At 33.4% G+C, this 25,903-nt stretch overlaps 3 protein-coding genes across 4 annotated transcripts; 1 reads left to right on the top strand and 2 right to left on the bottom strand.

Moving 5' to 3' along the window:
- Positions 1-331: 331 nt before the first annotated feature.
- Positions 332-18,809, bottom strand: LOC122537031 (ski oncogene). Its single transcript, XM_043669910.1, has 4 exons — positions 18,794-18,809; positions 5,821-7,331; positions 5,405-5,634; positions 332-5,330 (listed from the first exon to the last, which is right to left on the bottom strand). The coding sequence occupies exons 2-4, from the start codon at positions 7,117-7,119 to the stop codon at positions 4,520-4,522; spliced, it is 2,340 nt and encodes a 779-aa protein (XP_043525845.1). The 5' UTR covers positions 7,120-7,331; positions 18,794-18,809; the 3' UTR covers positions 332-4,519.
- Positions 9,095-11,861, bottom strand: LOC122537033 (pre-mRNA-splicing factor CWC22 homolog). Its single transcript, XM_043669914.1, has 2 exons — positions 11,596-11,861; positions 9,095-11,527 (listed from the first exon to the last, which is right to left on the bottom strand). The coding sequence occupies exon 2, from the start codon at positions 11,518-11,520 to the stop codon at positions 9,235-9,237; it is 2,286 nt and encodes a 761-aa protein (XP_043525849.1). The 5' UTR covers positions 11,521-11,527; positions 11,596-11,861; the 3' UTR covers positions 9,095-9,234.
- LOC122537032 (atypical protein kinase C) lies at positions 12,057-25,618 on the top strand. 2 transcript variants are annotated; one of them, XM_043669913.1, is made up of 10 exons: positions 12,057-12,174; positions 13,285-13,365; positions 13,947-14,164; positions 21,022-21,072; positions 22,399-22,484; positions 23,480-23,765; positions 23,911-24,363; positions 24,534-25,006; positions 25,109-25,224; positions 25,393-25,618. In XM_043669913.1, the coding sequence occupies exons 1-10, from the start codon at positions 12,131-12,133 to the stop codon at positions 25,478-25,480; spliced, it is 1,896 nt and encodes a 631-aa protein (XP_043525848.1). In that variant the 5' UTR covers positions 12,057-12,130; the 3' UTR covers positions 25,481-25,618. The 2 variants fall into 2 exon arrangements, with proteins under 2 accessions (XP_043525848.1, XP_043525847.1); XM_043669912.1 differs by lacking the exons at positions 12,057-12,174; positions 13,285-13,365; positions 13,947-14,164 and adding an exon at positions 14,826-17,144.
- Positions 25,619-25,903: the final 285 nt, after the last annotated feature.

Genomic DNA, 25,903 nt, shown 5'->3' with positions numbered 1-25,903 from the left:
CGTATACGTTTCAACCGAAATAAAAGTTACAATTTGTTATAAAAATTTTGATAATTCGCGTTTTAATCATCGATAGTGGTCTATATGTATATAATATATCTTCATTATTAGAATTAAATACTTGCCATTCAACTTTTACAGTTGTCTAAAAATGTAACATATAATTTACGAATAAATATATATATAACAAATTTTATATAATGTATTAGTATGTATAATAAAAAGAATTCGAAGCAATAACGTGGAAAAATCTTATTTAATCGAAACGTCGTTTATTATTTCAATTAATATAAATGACGATAATAGCCTTATATATAACAATTTCCCCTCATATACATTTAACAATGAGTATTCTTTTTTTTTTTTGAAAATAATTATATATACATTTACCCTACAATTATGCGAAAAATCAGATCACTACCGGAGCTACTTCATATATTAAATATCCATCCATAAGAACATGGAATTCGTCGTTCGAATATAGAAATTCGGTCATACAAAAATTCAAGATAATGTTTAAAGTGGTTAGAAAATTGTATAACATTAAATCGTTCTAAACCGCTTTCATTTCTTTTTTTTATTATTATTAGACAATATTATTCAAAAGTTCAACGTTATATATGTAAGTACGTTATCAGGGACATGGTCTTACATACAGTAAAGATATTCTGATAGTAAAAGATTCTCGAAAGTCTTATATATCTTAAAAAAATTTAGAATATCGAAAAAGCTATCCGCACGTATCTCTTTTGTTGTTCTTTTCTTTTGTTGTAAAATATATAAAATTCAAATGAAACATCAAATTTTGTACTTTCGTATTGCACTTCTTTTATGTACTTAATTCCTTATGAGTATTATGTAATGTACGAAACACATTTATAGTTGCTCGTAAAAGTATTCGAACAATCGTAAAAATCTTTTACGAATATCTTGCACGCGTGACACGAAACATTTTTAAATTTCATTCGTAGCAATGAGACTTTGATTACCATGAATATACTGGCAAAATTTCGAAACATCTAAAAATTGCATACTCAAGTTTCAAATTCATGTGCAATACATGTACAATTATGACATGATCGTGTCGTTACTGTGCTATTGAAAATTTAAAATGTTTGGTGTAACACGTGTGTGCAATAAATATAAAAGATTTCTATGGTCGGTGTTCAAATACTTTCGTAAGCTACTGCACGTCTAAATCTATTATGTCGTTTATCGAAGAGTAAGTATAAATTAAGAAAATAAACTATTGATAGCGTATCCGAGATAATTTATTACGCGAGAATCTCAGCACACTTTACTAACATAATATACATACCACGTCCCCGGTAAATACCAATTGTTTTCATATTATTACTAATTGATTAACATAGCTTCTATTCATTGTTTGTTTTATCGACGAAATAAACTCGAAATCAGTCTGAAATAAAACGTTTCATCATACTTCTCTCTCTCTCTCTTTCTCTCTAATGAGTGTGCATTCTACTTATGCATGTATATATTTTATTAAAGACCAATAAACACTAGTTACTAAGTTCATTCACGAAGCAATATTTTACGCATAATTCTATCTTATAATTATCACGTATAAGGTCATTTAAATTCTATGAAATAATTTGCGTCGAATAATTATGTTTTATTGCGTCTGAATATTTAGCATATAACGAACGCTTTATCTATATCGCTCAATAGTTTATTTTCTTGAGTTCCGGATTCATGGGCATGTAAAGAGAAAACAATGGGACATCGAAATTCGTTCGATTAGTATTTCGTATCATTACATCTATCATGAGCACGAAATCCTATTATAGCCTACTATATTTGAAATGAGAATCGAACGAGTTTTCTGATATTAATGCATAAATATACGCACATTGGCTACAATATCACGCATAATATTGAACGTATGCGTATAATAATGCAATAAGTATACTAGTTACTATTCGACAGTGCAAATTGAACCGAATATACCATAACAATAACAGTATTTCTTATTTACGAAACACTTAATAACGTTTTGTACCCTCTTATAAATCACTCCAAGAGAATCGGCAGAAAAATATTTATTCGAACGAACGAAATCCACATTAATGCGTTTCCGTGCATAAATGTTAATAAAGTCAGGCGTCACGTATTATGTATTTATAATTTCCCACTTTAACTTAAAATACGTCATCCATTCAAAATTAAAATACATCTTTAGTCATGGCAGTTACATGATTTTTTTATTGAAAATTTTTATACGCAGATCTCAGATATATGCAAACAATCGAGTTTTGTATGCAATTCGTGCATGTATTATTTACTACAATATTCTAGATATTCTATAATAAACTGAGTGTATGAAAATCATAAATTATTACACTGTTCACCTTAGGTGGGATGCTTATATTATTACAACAATACAATGTAACTTACATGTCATATATATATATGATATATATATATGAAGTTCGAATATATATATTGACCAAATGTTATATGGAATATAATAATGAATGCATTTATCCTAAGTATTCAATTATATTTATATATTTTTATCAATTTTTTTCCTTCCTTTAATGGATTGCTTTGGAAATTCATGATTTACTTAGGTTTAAAAAGCGAAGTGTTTATGAATAAGAAAATTGAAAATGGAAATTTCTTATGCGTTGTGCTTCAATATGATACAAGAATTACTGGCACTCTTGTTATGTTAGAAAAATGTATGTGATAAGAGATCTCCGAAGCAGTCTCGAAATATGTGTATATGTTTATTTCAAATACACAACTGTTGTATAGTTACTGTTTTTTTTTTCTTGCTATATCATATGTAAATATGTGTGAGATTTATTTCATACTGTTCTAAAATGTATCTGATACAAAAAGCTTATAAAGCTTATAAAATAACCTTTCCAATATATGTTTAATTTTTAAAAAATTTTATATATTTGAAAAATTTAACTAGCCCTTTAGAAAAAAAGGGACGAAATCATGTTATGATTCAACAATAATACATTGAATTTTTAAAATTTATGTTTAAATTATAATAATTTTACATATTGCGAGATGGAATAAACAATACAATGATAACAAATTTAAGAAAATAAAGAAATAAAGGCAAACATTTAAATTAATAAGATTAAAAAGAAATATATATCAAGAACATGTACAAATATTCTTTCTTTATAATCTTTATATTTTCATATCCGTATTTTCTTATACTTAGATGTCTAATATGTATCTAGGTATATCTCTAAGTCAGTGTTGCTTTTGCAAGGATAATTGGAAAAAATGTGTTGCTTCTATTATTATAACGAGTAGAAATGAAAATAACATTAAATAAAAATTAGTTGTGCTTATAACTTCATTTCAGAATTGCTTATAAATATGGATTATATTATGTTCATACAAATTAATTTCTGATCGTGTAAAAATATTTATAATAAATCACATTTAATATTTCAAAACCCACGGGGTTAAATTCTTTTAATTTTACATATAACTAAAATGATATGTAGATACATGTCACAAATAAATATCAATATAAAAAAAAAGAGAGAAAGACAGAAAAAAATATTCATAACACGATTTTACACATTCTTTTACGAAATAATATATTCCATCCTTTATCCAATGGTTCGTGATATAATGAATGTATATTTAACAAGTTGAAAATAATTTCTTCTTATAATACAAGAATAATTCAACATACAAAAATGTAATAACTTTTTCAAATATAAATTAAATTTCGATTTACTATGATATATCATTTGAATAATAATTTCGCAATTTTGAAATATATAGATTAACTAATCACTCTAACAAAAAAATTATTAGGACGAAATAAAATTTCGCAATTATTAACGCTATAATAGGACAATAACTAGAACATAATCGAGATTTTCGATATTACGATGTAATATGAATTGAAATACACCTAGATTTCTGCTTAGAACATTCCTAATATAATATAGCACCTAAAGATTTTTTGTACTTTAGCAATATTTTACATAATAATATTATCAATATAAACATATATCTATGATACTTGGGTCATTATTTACATTATGCAATCATGACTATAAAAAAGTAAATGAAAAGTAATTTAATCTCTTATTTTCTGACCATTGTTTAATTTTATAATTAAACAAATGATCATAAAATCTTTGTGGTATATGCATATTTAATATGCATAAGAAACTTATTTAAAAACCATTAAGTATAATATTAAATGGCATAATAAATTTTGGTTAACTTATGTTACTTTTTCTATATATTACAATATCTACATTCGATTTTAATTAAAATCGATATAATGAAAGTATTGGTTACAATAAAACTTTCAAATTAACGACTACAATGTTAAAGGCTTTCTATATATCACATAATCTAAACAATTGTTATTTATTTAGAATTTATCATTATCGTTATAGCTAGTACTAAATTTAATGCATGCTTATCTGATAAAAGATGAGCGTTGCAAAAAATTGCTGAGCAATTTTGTATTAAATAATTTAAAAAACTCTAATCACTGATTTTATTCTTTACTAACAGCTAGAACAATAGGTTCAGACTCTTTATTAGTTGACGGTAATACAACTTCCGTTTCCTCACTACCTTCTGTACTGTCTGCTGCACTCGCTGCGTTTATCAGTTCCTCCTTTTTATCACCATCATTAGATGATTGTATTTGCTGCATTTGTAACTGATTGCGTAATCGTGATATTTCGCGTGCGTCTGAACGCCGATGACGTCGTAATTGTGCATTTTCTGAAACTATGCGTCGTGCCAATTCTAGAACATCTTGTGGTACATCCAAAGCTAATAACCTTTCCTCCAAGTCTATCGCTGCCGTTCCTTCCGAGTCGGAATCACTTTCCAGCGAAGAGGTTCCAATTTCGGCTAAAGGTGGTTCTATGTTTATCGTCGAAGATGTTACAGCAGCACTACTTTCTTCTTCTTCACCCATCTCGTGCTTAGTCTTTTGTGACAGTTCTTTCTGATCGCTTTCGGTCGTATTCGGTGCGTATGAAGGGAATACGGAATACACGCCGATAGCGGAACTGGGAGATGTTATTTCAGACTTGACGTTATCCGACGAAACTTCTTTCTTCTCGTTAGAACTCGACAAATGATGATTATAACGTTTATGTTCATGATGAAGTCGTCGTTGATGATGAGCAGATGGTGGAAGTACTACAGGCACTGATGGTGCAGGTATAGGTGCTAAGGCTACGTTTGGTTGAAAATGCGGTTCAAAACGTTTGCATTCAGACAGAGGAACCACATGCTCTGGATGTTGTAGTACAGGTGGACCACGACTGAGATACGCAGGCACCAATGATGAACTGTTTACAAAATACCAAGAACATGTTATAAAACATAGCAGATTGTCCTGACTATGTTTGTTTACTAGACTTACTTATCCTTATGCTTGCAAGTATTTGTGGTATTCCACGGTCTAAAAGCTGAAGCTCCTCTAGCTGCTAATTCAAAGACTGCCCATGACATTTGTAGATATGGATCAGTTGTATTAGCTACCTGAGATACAGGATGATACATGCCTAAGCCGTTTCCATTATAAATTCCTGGACAATCTTCTCTTCCTATATCTTTTCTAATTCGTTTTAATTTCTCCGAATCGTGCCGCAACTGGAAAAGGATTCTTTAGTTTCTTCTTTCTATTCTGCTTGTTTTTTTTTTCGATACAGAACAAATACCATAGAATAATAGCATGTAAGCTTTTTCACATATATATTAAATATGATATTATGTTATTAGTAAGAAATAATATAATAGGAATTTTAGTGTTCTTATATGTAAATAAGAATACAATACCTCTGACTTTCGTTTCGAGCCCAGTGTGAGATGTTTCTCCTTCAGTTCTCGAAACAAGCTGAGCGATTTGTTATAATGATCTTGATCTCGCGAAAGCAACAGATATGCTCGCCAATTTGCAGAATCAAAGCCCCAGTGACAGGTACGATTTTCAAGAGATCTATGAGCATGTCTGACAAAACGTTGAGGCGAGAATTGATAACCACAATCTGTACACTCTATACATACAGACTCGTCCGACTCGAACAGACTCGCATCGAAGATTCCTTTACATTTACCGAAGCACTCGTGATACACCTTAAACTTGACAATAGACTCCTCGTCGTCACTTTTGGTACATGCTTTCTTATCGAGGCTATCTTGATTACCGATCTGAGAGGGATCGCACGACTCTGTCCGTAACAGCAAAGCACTGACGAGCCTCTCGGCATCTGTTTGAGTGATAAGGCCACAGGAAGGTGCGTTGCGCGGTAGAATCCCCGAATGCTTAAGTTCTTCCAATTGATCACGGGTGCATCGCGAACAATAAATTTGTAACTCGTCGCAGACTTGATTGATTTGATGAAGCGAAAATTCTTGCAGAACAGTGTTCAATATCTGCGGTAAACATAACCTCCTCTCACCGCCTACGACAAAACACGATATCCTCTCGCCCTCAAGGATCGTCTCGCATCTCTCGGAGCAACTTTGGTCCGGTGCTGTCAAGATCGGTATCTGAAACTCCAATTCCCTCTTCTCAGAGGTGTTCTTCGAACGTTCTAGTTGCGGATCTTCGTCGGAGTCTTCGTGCGATTGCTCGCTCCTACGAACCGAGGTCTTGCAAGAGCCAATAGGCGTTACCGACGGATTGTTGTCCTTTTCGACGGTGTCCTTAGAGATCGGCTCCGCATCGGCAACGCAACCACTCGATCGGTTGGGCGAATAACAGGGTTCCTCCTGCAGTAGGCTTTTGCAGTCCATACCAAGCAGGGCCGAGCTTGGACCCTGTAAGCTTTTTACAGCAGATAATTGATATGTCTTCAAAACGGTCTTCAACTGCGGGCTATACGACTGACTGTTCGCATTCCCCGGTAATAACGTCTCCATTATTCGTGGAATATCTGCATGAAAGAAATTCGAGAAGATAAAACGGGACCGCGCGGAATTCTCAGTGCTCGTGACATACCACGCTATTTCATCCGACTCGAAAACATAGGCGTATTTACACCCACAATACACGCACGTTCGCTCTACGCGAACACTTCCAACTCTTCGACGTATTAGCTCGTGTTCTGAAAAAGCGAACGCACGACCGAACATACAAAACGTTTCATCCTTGTTGTGTGTTTTCTATTTTTCGGTCAGGAACAAGCCTAACCCGTTCACGTGTATTCTTCTCCCCTTACGTTACGTTATCCGCAGTCTATTGTCCATTGCAAAGGAACCTCCATATACATGATAATTCTCTCGCTCTCGACCTCTCTGTCCGTTTCACTGCGAACACAAGCACGATCACTGCAGCGAACGTTTCGCTTTCGGTGTTCAATTTCTCGTTTACATTACCAATACACGCCACCGTCGAACGCAACTCTGTCGTTAATAAAATTATTCCCCGCAACTCATTCGACTTCTGCTTATTGCCGATTCCATTTGCACAATTCTGCGATGTTCCGCCGTTACTCCCATATCAATGGTACGTTTCCTCGGGGGGCGATGTACCGCGCATTGTGTCGTGAGCTATTTCGTTATCACTGGCGTTCGTCTTTATCGTCACCCGTTCGCGATATTATCGTGTCCACCGTCACTGTAGTCGCTATCGCGATCGCGACCGCCATTGGATTATCGCCGCCGCCGCAGCTATTTCTACCACCACTGTCGCTGCCGCCGCCGTCACAGTTACCACCACCGTCGTCGCCACTGTCACTCTGCACTGACCACTCTTGTCGTTACCGTACGACCACGACCACGATGACGACGACGACGACCACTACCACTACACGACCGCTGTCGCCACCACGGTCGACAACAACCAATAAATATTCACGTTAATGCTATTTGTTGCAGTAATTAAATCGACGGTACGTTCGATCGATGAACATCATCACTAGGATGAGTGACACTCTTTGAGAATAAATTGACTTGGCACACCGCGACCGAGGAATATCGATCGCTCCAGGACACTCACCACTGGAAAAAACGAGCATTATTCTTTATGGCATCGTACGTGCGTCAATTACGGACTTGATGCATTGTACATCGATGCACAACAAAAGGAGAGACAGTCGTTTCGTACACGCCACACGTGATATTAGAAATGTCGTCTTGATATATTGTGGTGTTTAGATTGGTACTTCTTACGACAACCTTCCGCGGAACGTCGTTTTTTGCAGTACAAAAACTTCACTCTGCTTCTGTTCTCTTTCTTTCTCACTTATACACACACACACACACACACACACAGCTATAACTGTACGCGTATGTAAACATGAGACGACAGCACTTATAGGAGATACATATATACTTCGTTATGTAGCTTCGTAACTATACAGAGCATTGTGCTCTTAATTAAAGTGTACAGTAAAGTATATACAGTATGTAATTTCATGCATGTACGTGACGATCCTGTATATGTTGAATCTGGGCACACTCTCGGCACGTAGTCTCTTTTATTTATGTACAAACAATTCGTAGACAGTACAGGAGCATCGCGAGTATCGTATCGACGAGCAAAGTTCACTCTGGTTCTTGTTAACGTTAACACCCCGTCTAAACACCAAGCTAGCAAAACGCTTGGTCTCCTACCGCGCTCTGTGTGCCTACCACGTTAGCAGTTTCGTCTCTATCGTATTTTCGTATCTATCGAATATGTGACGTACACGTATGTGTGTGCAACGTATATGCACGCGTTACAGATCAACTTCGGTCAGCCACACTCGTTTCCGAAGGATGTGAAATGGTTGAGTCTGCGTATTGCGTGTTGTAGTGTCGGTCTGGCGGGGTGGCGATGGCTAAGTATTTAATCACGTGATTCCCCCGTCAAAATAACCTACACGCTGCTCGCTGAGCACACCCACATGGATAGAAGTGCGTTTGTTCCGCGTTCATTGTCAGGGCGAGCTTAACATGGGTCGCGTACTTCGCACTTTCATTGTCTCGATAATATACGTAGTTTATTATAATATATTTCAGGTAAATCTGAACAAACACGATAGAATATCTTGTATAAATGGTATGAATATTATCCCTTGCTAATATAAATAATACAGAAAAAAAACATAATAAATACGTTTGATACTTTTATTGACAACGTAATTTATTTTTGTTTTAAAAATTTTGTGTTTCAATATATACATATAAGCTTCCTTAATTCCAGCTGTTGTATATAACGTAACGTTAATGAAAGATAAAAATATTTTTTTATTTTATACACAAATTCTACGTGATCTTTTTCACCCTTTTATGTTTTACTTTTTTTTTATGTTTCTTTTTGTTTTCCTTGATTGGTTGTTTCTTTTTTTGTTCTCTTCTCAATTTTTTCTTTCCTTTCTTCGTTTCTTTATCCAAAGATACATCAGAGTCATCAGAACTTGAACTACTTGAAGAGGTTGAAGATGACGACGAGTCACTTGAACTGGAGAGAGAAGAATCTGCAGAAGAAATCTCACTTGCACTCTCATTTTTTTGCTCTAATGCTGGAATTGCAACAGGTTTTGGATGAGATTTCAAATGTTCCCTTAAATCATCTGTGAGACCACCTAGTCCAATAGATGTAAAAAAATTGATTGCAAAACGAGTATTTTTAGGATCATCTCTGGGAAATAATCCTTCAAATGCATGTTGCAATGTAACATCTTTCACACGTTGATTGAGCTTAGATAATCCCATATATTCAGAAAGTTCTTGAAATAAAATTTTGATAAATATTCTATTGGAACTGGTCGTATCCTCCTCAGTTAACTTTATACAAGACAATACTTCCCACGATATAGAATCAGTAAATAGTAAGTGAGCGAAAAATTTTGATACATTACGTAATTTATTTGTATCTAAGCGGTGTATCGTATGATATGAATCTTGAAAAATTTGTTCAAATGGCGTAACATACATTTTATTAATAGCACAAAATCGACCAGCCAATAACCCGAAAAATTTTTCGTACGTTCTCATTTCTGCACAACAATCTAAGAACATGTGACAAAGTTCAGTTTCTTGTCCAGGTTTTAATTGCATTTTCATTAATTTATGCGCACATTCTTCAAAATCGAGTGACGAATGTATTGTTAGATATATCGTTCTCCTAAGAGCAGTGAGATTTGTTTCTGTGTTATCTACAATTGCGTCTTCTTTCTCTTCTACTACAGCAGTAGTACTATCTTCGTCAGAACTCTCTTCTTCATCCTCTTCTTCACTTTCTGAACTACTAACGTCTGAACCTAATATTTCTTTACTCAATTGTTTATACTTGTCTTCATTATCGACATATTCTGTATCAAACTTAAATACATTCAATATATCTTGAGAATCTGTTGCTTCATCTAATGTTATTAAATGAGTAAACTGATTCTCTTCTTCCACAAGATCAAGCTCTTCTGGAACAGCTTCATGATCTTTAAATCCATCCTTTCTGACTTGAAACATAACTTCAATCATATATTGTACACGCTTATCCAGTTGTCCTTCGTGTAATATATTTCTTAACATTTCAAATATAGCTTCAATACCTTTTCTAGAAACCTCTGTTAACTTCATACCGCACTCCTTCAAAAATGCAATAGCCACTTCTACTGAATCATCTGTTGGTGTTTCTACTAATAACGTCAAAATTTCCAAAGCTACAATTTCATGTGCTACTCTTTGATTTACTAAATGTGCTATAAATGTCCCAGAAGATATACAGAGAGGCTTGTCGTTTCTTCTAAACCCGCGTTTAAACTGTATTACTAGACGTTTTAATATTAATTCTCCTATATTGGGGAATTTAGAATTAATGATTGCAGTGAGGGCTGCATAAACGGACGTGAAGGTTGGTGATGCTGCTTGAGCTTGTATGATGGATCTAGCAAGCAAACCTCTACCTCTGACGATATTTTCTTTCAAAAGTTCCCTAGTTATAAGCCCAATATTACTCACGTTAACTTTGTTAATGTAACCGTGTATCGATTTTTTGAGGGCTTCCCATGCAATACGTTGATACGCTGCCCCTGATTTATCGGTAATCTCCGCCTGCATTATACGCAGCTTTGCAGGTGGTATATAAGCACCACCTGTTCTTGATGTTAACAACTCAACCGTTCGATTTTGTCTTTCAATTGCTTCATTAGAAGCATTCGTTTCTTGTTTTTTCTCCATTTCTTTATCTGAAGCTTTATCTTTTTCTGACTTCTTCCTATTCTCCTTTTCCTCCCTGTGATCTTTCATTTTTCTCAATTCACGTCGGTTGTATGACCGCTCATCTCTGTTAGCTTCTTCGAGATCATGATCCCTCTTGTGAGAAACATTTCTTTTACTATTTTTATTATCGTAATAATAATAGTCTCTGTCGCGTTCTTGATCACGATCCCTAATTCCATCTCGATCTCGATCTCGATCTCGATTTCGATCACGGTCACGATTGCGCTCGCGATTTTTATCTCTATCTCGATCTCGGTCTCGATCGAAATCCCTCGAGTGTCTATAATTTTCGTATTCATCTCTTTCTCGTTTAGAATGTGATCTCTTCATCTTGTAACTAAAATTTGAAAATTAAATTGTTTTATAATATATTTTAACATGTTTTATGAACAAATTTTTACTTACTTTAATCTCGCGTAATAGTGTTTCTAATCTTCCATGTAATATAACCTCAAAGTAACAAAGTAATTAGAATAACAGTACACTAATGAATAAAATGGACTTTAAGACCACTGATTTTACGTCAATTTGATGGAGATAGAAAAAATTTTATTTTTCATTATTTACTATTATTTATAACACACGAAATTCCAATTATTTATCCTATGTTACAAAGACGCTTGACTTGATATTTACAAGCTACTAGCAAACTTTGAAAATCTAGTGATTTTTAAGTTTAATTCGTACCAACGTTCATTATGAAACAGTTATATAGGAAATAAAAATAAGTAGAATAGAAGCATATATTTAAGAAATTATAAATAATATGTAAATAACAATATAAATCTTTTTCTAGGTAAAGTAACGATTATTAAAATTTTCTGAGAAATTATTGAATAATTTCGTGCCTTTGCAATATCACTGAAGATAGTTGGAATTTACCACGCCTTCAATTTCTTATAATTATCTTTATCTTATTCAAGATTAATATAAATATGATATGAATCATAAATTGCAAGAATGTTTAATCTGTCGCATTAACAAGTAATATAAATTAAGAAGAATCTATTAATAAATTACAATTATAAATAATACACTTAAATATTTCTACAAGTTGTATAACTTGTATTGCATATATACGATACATGCGAAATTAAATAATAGCTTGTATATCATATTATTAAAAAATAGAAGTAATTTTTAAATAGATTATATGTACGCATATGTTTTTTGTAATATATATAATATATAGTTTGAAAAAATGTCATTACAAAGTCATAATTTTTGAATAAAGCGAATAATTCTCGTAATAGTTACGATCAATTAATTGTTACGAAATAATTTAATTGATTTTAATTGATCATTGATATCAACAAGATCTTTTTAATAAATGCAATACATATACATCGTTTTATATAGGGAAAATAGGGATCTCCTTATTCCTCATGAAGATGTATGTCTAATAAACATGGCGGCTGCCAAGTGACAACGCGTTTTGCTGTGTTAAATGCTTTTCAATTTTGTGTTTGTTACATGATTATTTCTAGCAAATAATTTGCAAAGCAAGACAATTGTTTTATTTTTTTTCCCGAAGGTATATTACGTGATATTCTGTCTGACATAGCAATTTAATCATTTCTTGAAGAAAATCATCGCATTGCATTAAAAACATTAAAATTAGTTCGGTTGAACTGGTTTCTATGTATTGTAGTGGACGTTAAACACTTTAGTTCGTAAGTTTCAACTATTTTAATTAATCTTTGGCTAATGTTTAAGAAAAAACATAGAGAAAACTTTTTTGAATAGTTAGATTTGTAATCACGTCGCTCTCATTTTCATAAATGTCTGGTGAATTTATGTCATAATAAATTGTCGCAGTAGCTGGCTTAAAAATATAGTTACATTGTATTTTCTTTTTAAATATGAAAATCGTACAAGTTACAATGTGCAATTGTCACTAATTTGGAAAAAAGTAATTTAAAAAGAAATACATAATATTGTAAATAAATTTCCTATAGTTATATGCGAGTATCTATTGTGATATTTATTATTACATAACTGATTTATTTCCGTTAATATTGCCCTGTTAATGATATGTTTCATGTATTCAAACTATTTTTAAGGAATGTATCATTTAACGGTGTCTTTTTTCAGCAAAGAGAAGAATTTCCAAATAAAAATGCCTACACAGACAACAGATAGTGATGATATTCGAGTGAAAATTATTTACAATGGGTAATACAAATGATATATTTGGATTTAACAAGTTAATATTAATAATACAAACAGTAAATTATTAATATATATCTGAAACACTAAAGGAAACATAGATATATTTACATGTTCTTATTACTTAGTTAATTAATGGCATTTTATTATATGAATTAAAACTAGAAATTTGAATATGAATTAAATCTAGAAGAAGCCATTATAAGTCGAATGCCATTAAATTTGATACAAGTAACTTTGAATAACAAAGCAATTCAGTTTAATTGCATATATTTTAGTCCTATAGTTGATATTCTTAACTTTGTGAAAATATTATTGTTATTGTTATTACTGTTTAAATTGTTAAATTAGTTGAGAAAATATTTTGTATGTAATAACAATACATGATGCAGTGACTAAAGTTTATTTATAAATTTATATAAATTATTTTTCAGTTGTCATAAGAGTAGAGTGGTGTTATGTATATAATATTTTTATTATAATAAAATATAACATAAAATATTAAGTTCATAATTGAAGTAATTATTAATCTATACATTTGAAATTTTTAAAGAAAAAATAATTATAATGATTTATGTTTGTATTAGGGAAGTACAGATTACCTATATCACTCCGGGCATTTCAGTAGATACATTACGAGAGGAAATGCGTACAATATGTGGATTTGGTGCAACAGGACCAACTCAGTTTACAATGAAATGGATTGATGATGAAGGAGATCCATGCAGGATTGCTACCCAGCATGAACTAGATGAAGCATTGCGTCTCTACAAGGTCGAGAAGGATACTGAAATAACTATACATGGTAAGTATTTCTTTTAATTCATTATATGTTGAAAAAAAAAATATATGTGTGTGTATATATAGTTAGTGTATAAATAGCACAAAATAATTGTTTAATATGACAACATTTCTTTTTTAATACAGTTATAGATTATATTAGAAATTTACTTTTTATGTTTGGACAAAATATGTTATTTAAATATAGCACTTTTTCAAGCAAAAGTATATGTTAATTACACAAATGTTTACAATAGACAATATTTTTTGTTTCAATGAATTTTAGTTTTATTGCTTATATTGAAAAGAATACTCAAATATACATTATCAAATGTATAAAATTAAAATTTTTCGAATTCAATAAATAATATTTTAAATTAAAATATAATTATGTTAAATGTAATAATATTAAAATGTTGCCAAATTTTAATAAGAATATAATTTAATTTAATTTAATTATTCAAGTTCTCATACATATATATACACATAAATGGCATATAAGTCTAAAATTTATGCCAATATGAAATTATAATTATAACGAATAATTTGTATTCGAATTACTACATGTATTTATTATAATTAGCTTCTAATATTAATCTGCAAAATTACATATTTTATCGAACAGTATATTTAATATTAAATATCGGAGATGACAATCACATTTTTTGATATAAAACTAGATGTATATAATTTGTGATAAAACTTGAACAAATATTTTATATATTTTATGAAATATCATCAGTTGGAAAGCGTTAGTATTACATATTATTACGTATTTTGTTGCAATATCATAATATAGGCGAGCCAAGCGTAATTTACTGACGAATTTGATCGCATTTCCTGTAATGATCAAATTTAAGAATAATTCACATACTTTCTTATGTACCTTAAGTGCGTGTGATTATTAATCACACTCCACTTAACAATTAGCTATAGGATAAATATATAGCAATCAAAGTCAAAGATATAGAGTAAAATTTGTATATAATGCTTTATTTTAGAGAAAATTGAATTTGAAAATTTGTCGAGTATACTAGAGCTTGGTTAATTACAAGGAACGCGTATGAAGAAATTTCAAACTATATTTTCAATTTATTTCCTCACCTTAAAAACATCCCCTTGCCAATTATATCGCGATTGCTGCGACATCCTCTATAAAAAAAAAAAAGAAAGATATTTCAAAAAGCCAGTAAAAGTCAACAAAAAACGTTTTTATGTTAAAACGGTAAGAAAAAGAGCACTCGTTAGAAGAGAAAAGTGACGAAAGTGAGATGCAAGGAAAGAGAGAAAAAAGAAATGAACGGAATGCAAAAATGAAGCAGAATATTAAAAAAAAGAAAAAGAAACGGTAATAAGTGAAGGATATCAAGAACGAGGAAGAGTTGAGAATGGATAAGAGTGAGGGGTAGGAAGAAAGAAGGGAAAAGGGTTGGGTAGTTTGTTGAAGAGAAATCAGTCCTGTTTTTTCCAGAGTGTGCCTTTATCCCAGCGTTTGCGCATTTCGTGGAGTAAAGCGCGTCGGTCGGCGGCGGTAGTTAACGAATCCCGCGGCAGCAGTCGATATTCTTACACGAACCGATTAGCCACGAAGTTTTCTCACGCAAGTACACTTGACCGCTCTGGTTGAGACGCGTCCAGACAGCAGAATATAATTTATAACTTCTCTAAAAAAAATCAAGCAAAAAAAAAAAGCAATAGTTTGTAAAAACGACAAGCTAAAGACAGGGAAAAGTCGAGCAAAAGAGAAAGATAGCATTACACGTTGATTAGCCTGAAACGTAAAACAATAACAGAGCGCTCCTCTCGACTCGCAGCGGAAAATTTCAATGGTCTCCGATTCATGTCGAGAGGTGGTGACATCACAGCTTTAACAATCGCTGTCGAAGAGGTAGCAAAAGTGGCGATAAACCAGCATCGATCGCGCTGACTCGTCGCATTCTCAGCCGGGTTCTCCTGCAAGAGGTCGGGCCCACGGGTAAAAGACGAGGACAGAGATCATTGGAGGAGCAAGAAGGAGAGAAAGAGTCCGGGGAAAGACATCCAGCTGAAACGAGACAGAGATAGAGAAAGAGCGTGCGCACCTACCTCTAGGAAGGAAAGTAGGGAAAACTTAGGGTGGGAGTTAGAGGGTAGTAGCGAGCAAAAGACGGGAGTCCAGTGGTGTATTACCGTTGAACGACATTAGGCAACCGGGATAGACGAAACAAAAATATTCCAAGATAAATTCCTCTACTAAATTAAAATGGCGTGGGGTTACTGGAGCGCAACGTCGGTCAGCGATCGGGGTCGGTCGCCGCGTCGCGAGAAGGATAAACAACAGCATCAGACGTTGCATCAGCAGCAGCAACAACAGTATCATCAGCCCGAGACGGGAATTTCACAGGGGATATACGGCGTGCAGCAAGTGCAAGGTGAGCTCGCTGGCTCCTCCTCTGGCCTGTCTACAGGGCCTGGTGCCGCAGTAGAGGAACCACCCTGCAGTATGATGATACAGGGTGGTTCCTTCTATTCTTACACCGCGGCCACTGCGGCCGCGGCCGCAGCTGCTGTTGGGCGGAGGATTCCTGGCGTCGAAGGAGGACCCTCCACTTCGTCCACCGGCATCCAAGTTCTCCCACGAGATCGACCAATCAAATCTAGCAGCAGCACCTACCCACCATCGCCCAGTAGCGACTCGGCAGAATACGAGCAGCCTATCGCCAGTATGAGAACAGAATGTTCGCCTCATAATAGTCCGCGTGATGATATATTTGCGCAGCCTGGCACCTCGTCGTCCAGGATCAAGCTTCTCTGCGATAAAGGCATCGACGACACTTCCGACGTTGATATCGACGAAGTCACTGCAACAGAGATTATGTACGCGACTGCTAATCGAGGTATAGGGACTAGTACGTGTCGTGTTCACGGGCCGTGTAATCCTCCGCCAGATTCTGCACCGACTATGCCGCCCTTGATCGACGATACAAGCGGATCCTCGCAATTTTGGTTCAACGACATCACCTGGGGTAGGTCATCATCTGGCCCCGCGCTGAAGGCAATTCAATCTTTAAAAAGGCCGATTATTCGTTGCTACGAGGCACGATGATATAGAAATACTGTGCTCGTTACTTACTAGCAGTCACTGTTTTCTTACTTAGTTCCTTTTCTCTTTCTCTGTCTCTTTTCCTTGTTCTATAGATAGTCTCAGATTGCATGTTGTATAGGTATTGATTTAGACGAACAGCTGGTTTTTAATAGTAAGAATGAAACGACGAGCCTAGTGCAAGGAGGAAATCCGATCGGTATCGATCGAGAAAAATCGAGCGCTCTTTTTTTCTTGAGACGGTTTTCTTGTTAATTGGCTTATTGTTAATTGATTTATTTTAACGTGTGTATTTTCACTATTTTTCGTGCGTATATTTGATTATTTTCAAAGTATACATTGGCATTTTGTTATATTTGTGGCCTGTTTAAAATGTTTAACACGTGTATTTTTGCGTTGAGAAGTTCATTAATTAATATCATTTTCTATTACAATATTAATACTATCAAATATTTTAACTTATCAGTTAAAGTTTATTTACTCAGTTTTCGTTTCATCAAAGTTGAGTTAAAGAAAGTACTCAAATTAACAATGAAATAAAATCTTTTCCTTTTCCGATTTTGATCCATGTTTGTCTTTTGATCTAAACTGACAATGGAATAATTAATACCCTAAATTAATACATCTAAAGTACGTTTTTCTATCAAATTATTTGTACTTTTCGACAAATGTATGTCGTTGAAAATTGCAGCTGGAATATGGATACTTGGAATATTTTCTTCCAAAAGACAAGAAGAAGGTTATAACGCATATACATATGTACATATAGTTACATACTTCTGTAGAGTAGTGCAGAGTATTGTATCAACAGAGTAAAACAATGCAGGAGCTCACTTAAGGAAACAAAGATTTATGAATATTATATTCACTAGCACGAAATGTGTACTTTTATCTCTTGGATTCGTACGAGCTTCTAAATTTGTCTTTCTTGTCCTCATTCGCTGCTGCAAATTTAAAAAATCGTTTTACAATTTTCTCTGTTCGCGCAAAGAACTTGATGAAATTAGAATAAAAACCTCAAACAATTTCTCGATATTTTGCTGATGTAGAAAAGTTCGTCAACAAACATTGTCAACTATCACTGCCTGCCAGAAATAATTTCCAATTACATAATCGTCGTCATTCATTGATTCTACGATCATTGCTTAGCTAAGGTTTTGTTATTATTTACCTGACTTACCAGAACGTTTCATGCATGCGATACTTGCGCGTGAAACTTTATACTATATACTAAATGTATATTTTCGCTTGCACAACGAAACTATACCCTCAAGTTACTAATAAGTGATACTTTCTTCGTACTATCTTGATTGAACTACGATTGAACTGGAAAGAATTCCCTTCGTTCGAGTTAAACGGCTTCGGAGGTATCGCGCTCTCGATGGTAACGGTCGATATCGAAAATAACGATTGCTCCGGCGAGGCCTACGCCGATAAAAGCGATAACAACAATCGCATCAATCGAATTCAATGTTATTCGTTATCGGGCCGCGGTTTTATGATCAGGTTCTGGAATGAAAGTAACAGTAGGGAACAAACTCTGTGCGACAACTTGCCGAATCCGATATAGACCTCTCTCTCTCTCTCTCTCTCTCTCTCTCTCTCTCTCTCTCTCTCTCTCTGTTATCTCTGTTACGTACGCGATTTTGGTAGACGTGAGTTGCTGGAATAACATTGCGTACACTGTACCAACATCAGCGTCTTCATCTCTATCCACACTGTTCCAAACGGAGCTAAAATAGAAAGCTAGCTGTAACGTTATGACGACGTTATGTATCATGCATGATCTACGTTGGTATCTCCACTTACTTTTATGTATGACATATCGAAACGTTTTTAAACATCGTTCGAGTTATCTTTCAATGTATTTTTCTTTCTTTCTTTCTTTTTTTCCATTTAACTGGTTCGTTCAATTTGAGGGTTAACCACGAAGTGGAATTTTATGATTTTTTACAACTGTAAAATGGTGATGTGCATAATATGTATATGCCCCCTTTACAAGTTACTAGATGCTAACACTTTGAACATAATATTTATTCTGTACGAAAGCTACGGGAAAAGAGCGCGAGAAGCTGTTTTATTTTTTTTTTACAAAATAATTCTGAAATTTAATTCAATATTTAATTGTTAATCAATTTTAGCGAATTATTGTTGTATACATGTCATAATTTTTTCATATTCGAGTAATTCGAAAAGTTTTCGGCGTATATTTTTTCAAAATTGGAAACTTTCGATGAAACAGTGTTAAAACATCTCGCTTTATAGATATATTATTTATTTATTCTATTTAACAACAACAGAATAATTATAAAATAAACAATGTAAAAAAATTGCTTAATAAATTCTATTAAAATATTTTAGATTTTATCTTGAGATTTTATTAATTAAATTTCGCTAAGAACTTTTCGAACAACTCGATTTCTCTTCCTTTATGTATGCTTGTTATCTTATTTAGATAATAAGATCATTAAAATGTAGGATAGTTTTCTTGTAAGTTATGATTATAATTACTGTTTTTATAGCGAATGAGTGTACATACTTATACATACACTATGATCTGAAAATTTAGCATCATACGTTATAAGTAAAATAATTAGTTGAAAATATTTTGATCCTGTTCCACGTTTGAGATGAAATATTTAAGCGGTATTAAAGAAATAATGAAGAGAGATAGTTGTTACAAGCAGACATGCTTTATGAATTTTAATATTAACGTATGATGAAAAGATTTCGATCGAAATTTGAACGACTGTGAAAAGATTGCTTGGGTAACTAAATTCTTATTATTGTTCATTTTGAAAATTTACAAATTTAATTTCATATAATTATATAATTATAACTCGAAAAGTTGATATTATATAAGAAGAGTACTTGATATTTACATGTCTGTTTTAATTTTATAAAGACTTCTTGATTTCATCGATTTTTCCCTAATTCCCATAACATAAAATTTCTCAGCATGAAGCAAAGTTACTCAATATAGATGCTTTTCTTGGTTACAGAAAGAGAATGCTTCGTTTTATTAATAATCAATTAATGTTAAATTATTATTTAAGATTTCTGTATAGCATGTCATTACGTTCTTAGAAAATTCAGTGTAATATTCTGTACAATTTCTTTCATTTTTGAATGTGCTATAGCCCCAATATATAGGAGAGAAAATCTTCTTTCGAAACTAAAGTAGAAATCTTTCTTCTTGTAGATCAAACAAAAGTGGCAAAGAAAGTCACGTTAACCGTTGTAAATGTACGTAATCCAAAAGTGTATTAATTTAAACAAAAACCTAGTAATGAATTAGTTATTGAAACGAGTGGATCCCTGGACTAATTACCATAGCAATGCCTGTTTTGCATGACTGAATATTCATAAGATATTCTTTCCGTGCTTTACAGCTGGATTTTTGATCGTTTTAAGTGCACTACAATAAATTAGAGACTCTATATTGTATTACATTATATGTAACAAGTTGGTCATGTCCAACTTATTATGTATTTCTAGGATATTCAAGGTAACATCCAGTTTGACTTTGCTGTTTTTTTTTTCCCCCTTAAACCTGCTTTAATTAAGAAAGAAAAATTTTAAATACATTTACGCAAAATCTGTAATAATAAGTAAATCATTCTTCTGGAATAAATGAAGAGAACAGCAAGGTGAAACACAAAATTTATTCAAAGAAATAGTTGTTTTTTGGTGTTCGTGCTTAGTGGATCTGTCTTAAACTTTGTTTGTGTTATTTTAATTAACAAAATGAAAACGTAATGTATCGTATGAAAATAAGAAATTATTTGTTTCTGTTACAGTTTTTCCTAACGTGCCGCCTGCGCCAGGAATGCCCTGTCAGGGAGAAGACAGTGAGTGTTCATCAGCAAAGAAACAAATTTCTAATATATTTAGATACAGTTTCACGATTCAACGATTTTCAACATCACAATACTAGCCAGCGAGTTGTTTGATTAACAATAAGTTCAGGATTTCACTATAAAGGAACATGAGTAGCCTGGCTATATTCATCATTGAGAAAAGAAAATTGAAAGCATTGGAAAGGATCGTCCTTCTTTTTTCGCCGATGCTTGTTCTTTTCGAATGTTACATTGCTGCATTTAGGATCAAGCAGATCTGTTTTATTTTTCATTGAACATCGATAATATCAGCGCGCTTATTTTTAATTTCATCATTTATATTTTATATGTACACCTGATTTTTCATTTATACGACAGAGCAAACAAATGTTTTTAGTTTTGTCAAGTTAATTATGGTTCTGTAAATATTTCTTGTTACTTTATTATTCCAAAATGGTTGGAAATTAAATTTTATTCTCTTTTATTCTATGTTTTATAAACTATAGGTAAAGTACGACAGAAAAACAGAAATATAGAGTTTGTTAATAAAAATTGAGTCTTAAAATATCAACACGAGGAATCTAATCAGATCATTCTGTAAATGAAACAATTTTTCTAAAATAAATAACAAATCATATATTTTATATTGTTAGTGGCTATTGTATCTTAATGATTAATGTTATAAATGGACAGCTTTATTCCATCCCATTCAAGGGCTGATTCTTTCTTTCAATTTTTTGATCGTGTAACATCAGATATCATATAGATTAAAGATCAGGTGTAACATACTACATTAACGTGTCAACAAAGTCGAAACGGAAGACTCTAATCACGATCAGTATTCCATTACGTTTGTTAATATTTTCAATTTCAAATATCGCGCTTTTACACACGAAGATGACCTTATCGTGTTTACAAGTTTTACACGACTGTTCTGCCTTTGCAAGATTGTGTGATAGTTTTGACTGTCGGGAAGTATGGAAGGACGTAGGCCAATTACAGTTTTACTGCAGATCTTCCAATGCGGTATTTCAACGGGAATACATTTTAAATGAGAATTTAAAGATATTGTAATTTTGTAAACGAGCATTTTAAACTTTAAATGAAATTTATATTTTTACCGTTAATTAATGAGCAAGTAGCGTCATCGAAGGCACGCAAGTCTCTACGATATAGTATATGTAGCATCGTTGACGCATGTCCAATTTTGTTCAGTTAATATTCCGGATGAAATAACGAAAGAAACTAAAATGTAAAAGGGAGAAAAGAATCAGGATAAACTTTGAAGATCAATTCTCTGGTTCTTTCGTGATATTTATGTTTTTTCATTTTCCAAAGGAAGCATCTACAGACGCGGCGCTCGTAGATGGAGGAAGCTGTACCGAGTGAATGGTCATATATTTCAGGCGAAACGTTTCAATCGGGTAAGCATCATTTCATTCAACTTAAATGCTCCACTGTTACTTTCCCCTTCTTTTCTTTTAGCTCATTATTATGTATTATTTTCCACGCATCAATCACGCACGATTATACTGTGATCACAAGTATTTGCAATCCAGATCTCATCATGATGGATAGATTGTCAGATCCCTTGTCAGAGGAACTTGCTGGCTAGTGAACGTCAAACATCATTTTCTCTATTTAGTCGTCAATCATGACAATGATTCGTCCCTTGAATGCTAAGAATGTAGGTTTTTGTTACTTGAATGATGCAGATCCCAGAGATGAATGGCTCATGTGCAATGTTTAATGTGTAAAAGTAAAAATGTGGAAGAAGTTGATGCTGTTTGGTAGAAGTTGGTCAATAATTTTATGTATAAGTAGCAAACTCATTGATTCGTTATATGTTACAAGTTTTTAGAACGAGTAATTTATCCATAAACTAAAATAGAACTTGTAGTGACAATGAACCAAGAAAATTGAATGTACGAATAGTGTTCTTGGAGTTTTGATGGAAACCTGATAGTATTGAATTTTTTATATCTTATAATAAGGCAGGATTTGAAAATACTCTACAATATAGATTAGAACGATTTTTCCTATGATCTTTTGATTGGAAGTTGAAATTAAGTATTAATAAGTATCATAAAATTATAATAAATAAGTATTATAAATTATAATAGATAAGTTAATAGATTAGTATTCAATGGTAACTCATAGATTCGTTGAAATTTACTTAAATTATTATTTCAAAAGATGTTATTTCAAAAACGAATTCACAAATAATACTTTTAATGTATAATCTAAACTGTAAGTGTAACATTTTTTTGAATGTCTGAAGTGTAATATTTTGATTTCTCAAAGAAAGTCCGGAGCAATGATCCTTCAAATTAAGTTAATTCGTTGAATGTAACTCGAGTCACGTCCAAAATGTGAAAACAGTTATTTTTGCAAATAATTTCTTCTCTAACTTTCGTAGCGAGCATTTTGCGCGTTCTGCCAGGATCGGATTTGGGGGCTAGGTCGGCAGGGGTTCAAATGCATTCAATGCAAGCTGCTGGTACACAAGAAATGTCACAAAGTGGTGCGCAAGCCATGCTTGAGTGTACAGCAACAGCAACAACAGCAGATGCCAAGCACAGACTCGCAGACGATCGACAGGAACGGCGATCAACAACAGCTTGATTCTGTTCAATGCAGCCCGGTAGCTCATTTAGAGGATGAGATCTCAGAATTGCCAATTATTGAGGAGCATTCACGCAATCGTAAGAATAAATTCATATTCTTGTAGAATTAATTCATAAAACTTGTAGTTTTAATATCTCTTCGTATAAATAGATGTGAGTTTTTATTATCCAAGAGATGACCTGAGATTATTTGCTGAATTAAATATTTAAATTAACTGTTTAGGAACCGGAAGTGAAGAAAGGGAAGAATTGCCATTGGATACATTAAACGATGCGGATAATTCTAATGATATGCAGAGGCAATACTCGTTAAACGATTTCGAACTGATTAGGGTAATTGGTCGTGGTTCCTACGCAAAAGTTTTGATGGTTGAATTGAAGCGTACAAAGAGGATTTACGCGATGAAAGTAATTAAGAAAGCCTTAGTAACGGATGATGAAGACATCGACTGGGTTCAGACGGAGAAACACGTGTTCGAAACCGCTTCGAATCATCCTTTCCTTGTAGGACTTCACTCGTGCTTTCAGACGCCCTCTCGTCTGTTCTTTGTGATCGAGTTCGTACGTGGTGGTGATCTGATGTTCCATATGCAACGACAACGCCGTCTTCCGGAAGAGCATGCTCGATTCTATGCAGCTGAAATTAGTCTCGCTTTGAATTTTTTACATGAGAAAGGTAAAGGCAATATCTTTTGTTTGTACTTTTAAAAAGAATGAGGTCTAATTTCTCTCTTGAGAACAAAATATATCTATAAATAATAGAAGTTTTTAAACAACTTATTTGTTTCTTTTAAATATAATTTAATATTATCCATAATGACGTGCTTTGACGATTTCTTTGTGCAGGTATCATATACAGAGATTTGAAATTAGATAATGTATTACTTGATCACGAAGGACATGTGAAATTGACTGATTACGGAATGTGCAAGGAAGGTGTTAGAGAGGGTGACACAACCGCGACATTCTGTGGCACTCCGAATTACATAGCACCTGAAATATTGCGGGGTGAAGATTATAGTTTCTCTGTAGATTGGTGGGCACTTGGTGTACTTTTGTATGAAATGCTTGCAGGTCGCAGCCCGTTCGATATCGCGGGTGCACAAGAAAATCCAGATCAAAATACTGAAGATTATCTATTCCAAGTCATTTTGCAGAAAACAATTCGTATACCAAGGTCATTATCGGTCAAAGCAGCGTCGGTGCTTAAAGGTTTCCTTTGCAAAGATCCAACCGAGAGATTGGGGTGTGGCAAGAGGCCGACTGGTTTCCTTGATATTGTTGCCCATCCTTTCTTTAAAGCGATAGATTGGGAAATGGTAATTTTTGTCATTTTTATCATTAGCATTTCGTTCATTAGCAATTCGTATTAATTATAAAATAGTAACGTTTCACGTTAAATGTTGTTGATAAATTTTCAGTTGGAACAGAAACAAGTAACGCCACCTTATAAACCAAGATTAGATTCTGACCGTGACTTAGCGAACTTCCCACCAGAATTTACAGATGAACCAGTTCATTTAACTCCAGATGATCCGTAAGTTTCGTTAAAATGAATTTATTTTTATGTTTTAAATAAAAAAATGAAATTTCAATATGTTTGAGTTTACTCAGATAGTAAACAGTAAGAAATTCACTCTTACATTTTAATTCATAAATCAAGTTTGAGCCTTCTCGTGTAATTTGGAAATAAAATATTTTGCAGGAGAGTGATCGACAAGATTGATCAAAGCGAATTCGAAGGTTTTGAGTATGTGAACCCGTTGCTTATGTCTTTGGAAGACTGCGTGTGACAAGAACCGCTTATTATTGTGTCACGTCACACTCAAAATCAGCAACAATTACAGTCGTGTTACATGTACGAATTACAAGATAAACTTGCAAAGCTTCGGATCGATCCCCTATTGAATATCAGCTCAAGAAATCGAGGTTATCATAACAATGTTTTTTTAATGACATACTCTGAAGAGAATGAGAACGACAATAATTATAACGAATATCGGTTATCACCACCTTTTCCATTCCGATACGAAAGTCCGATGTGCTCCAGTTCTCTAAGTATCACAGACGTTACATACGGTTTTAGCAATAACAATGAGATCATTAGTAACTACGATGAACACAATTACGACGACGAGGAAGATGAAAGTCCAAAGAAAGGACTCTTGAAGCAAATGTTTTGCCTTCCATTAAATTAAGCTAAATAAGGCTTATTT

The sequence above is a fragment of the Frieseomelitta varia genome, unplaced genomic scaffold (genome assembly GCF_011392965.1).
Source record: "Frieseomelitta varia isolate USP_RPSP 00005682 unplaced genomic scaffold, Fvar_1.2 scaffold_885, whole genome shotgun sequence".
Classification (NCBI taxonomy): domain Eukaryota; kingdom Metazoa; phylum Arthropoda; class Insecta; order Hymenoptera; family Apidae; genus Frieseomelitta; species Frieseomelitta varia.
The sequence above is the reverse complement of the archived record's forward strand: the minus strand, read 5'-3'. Positions and strand labels throughout refer to the sequence as shown.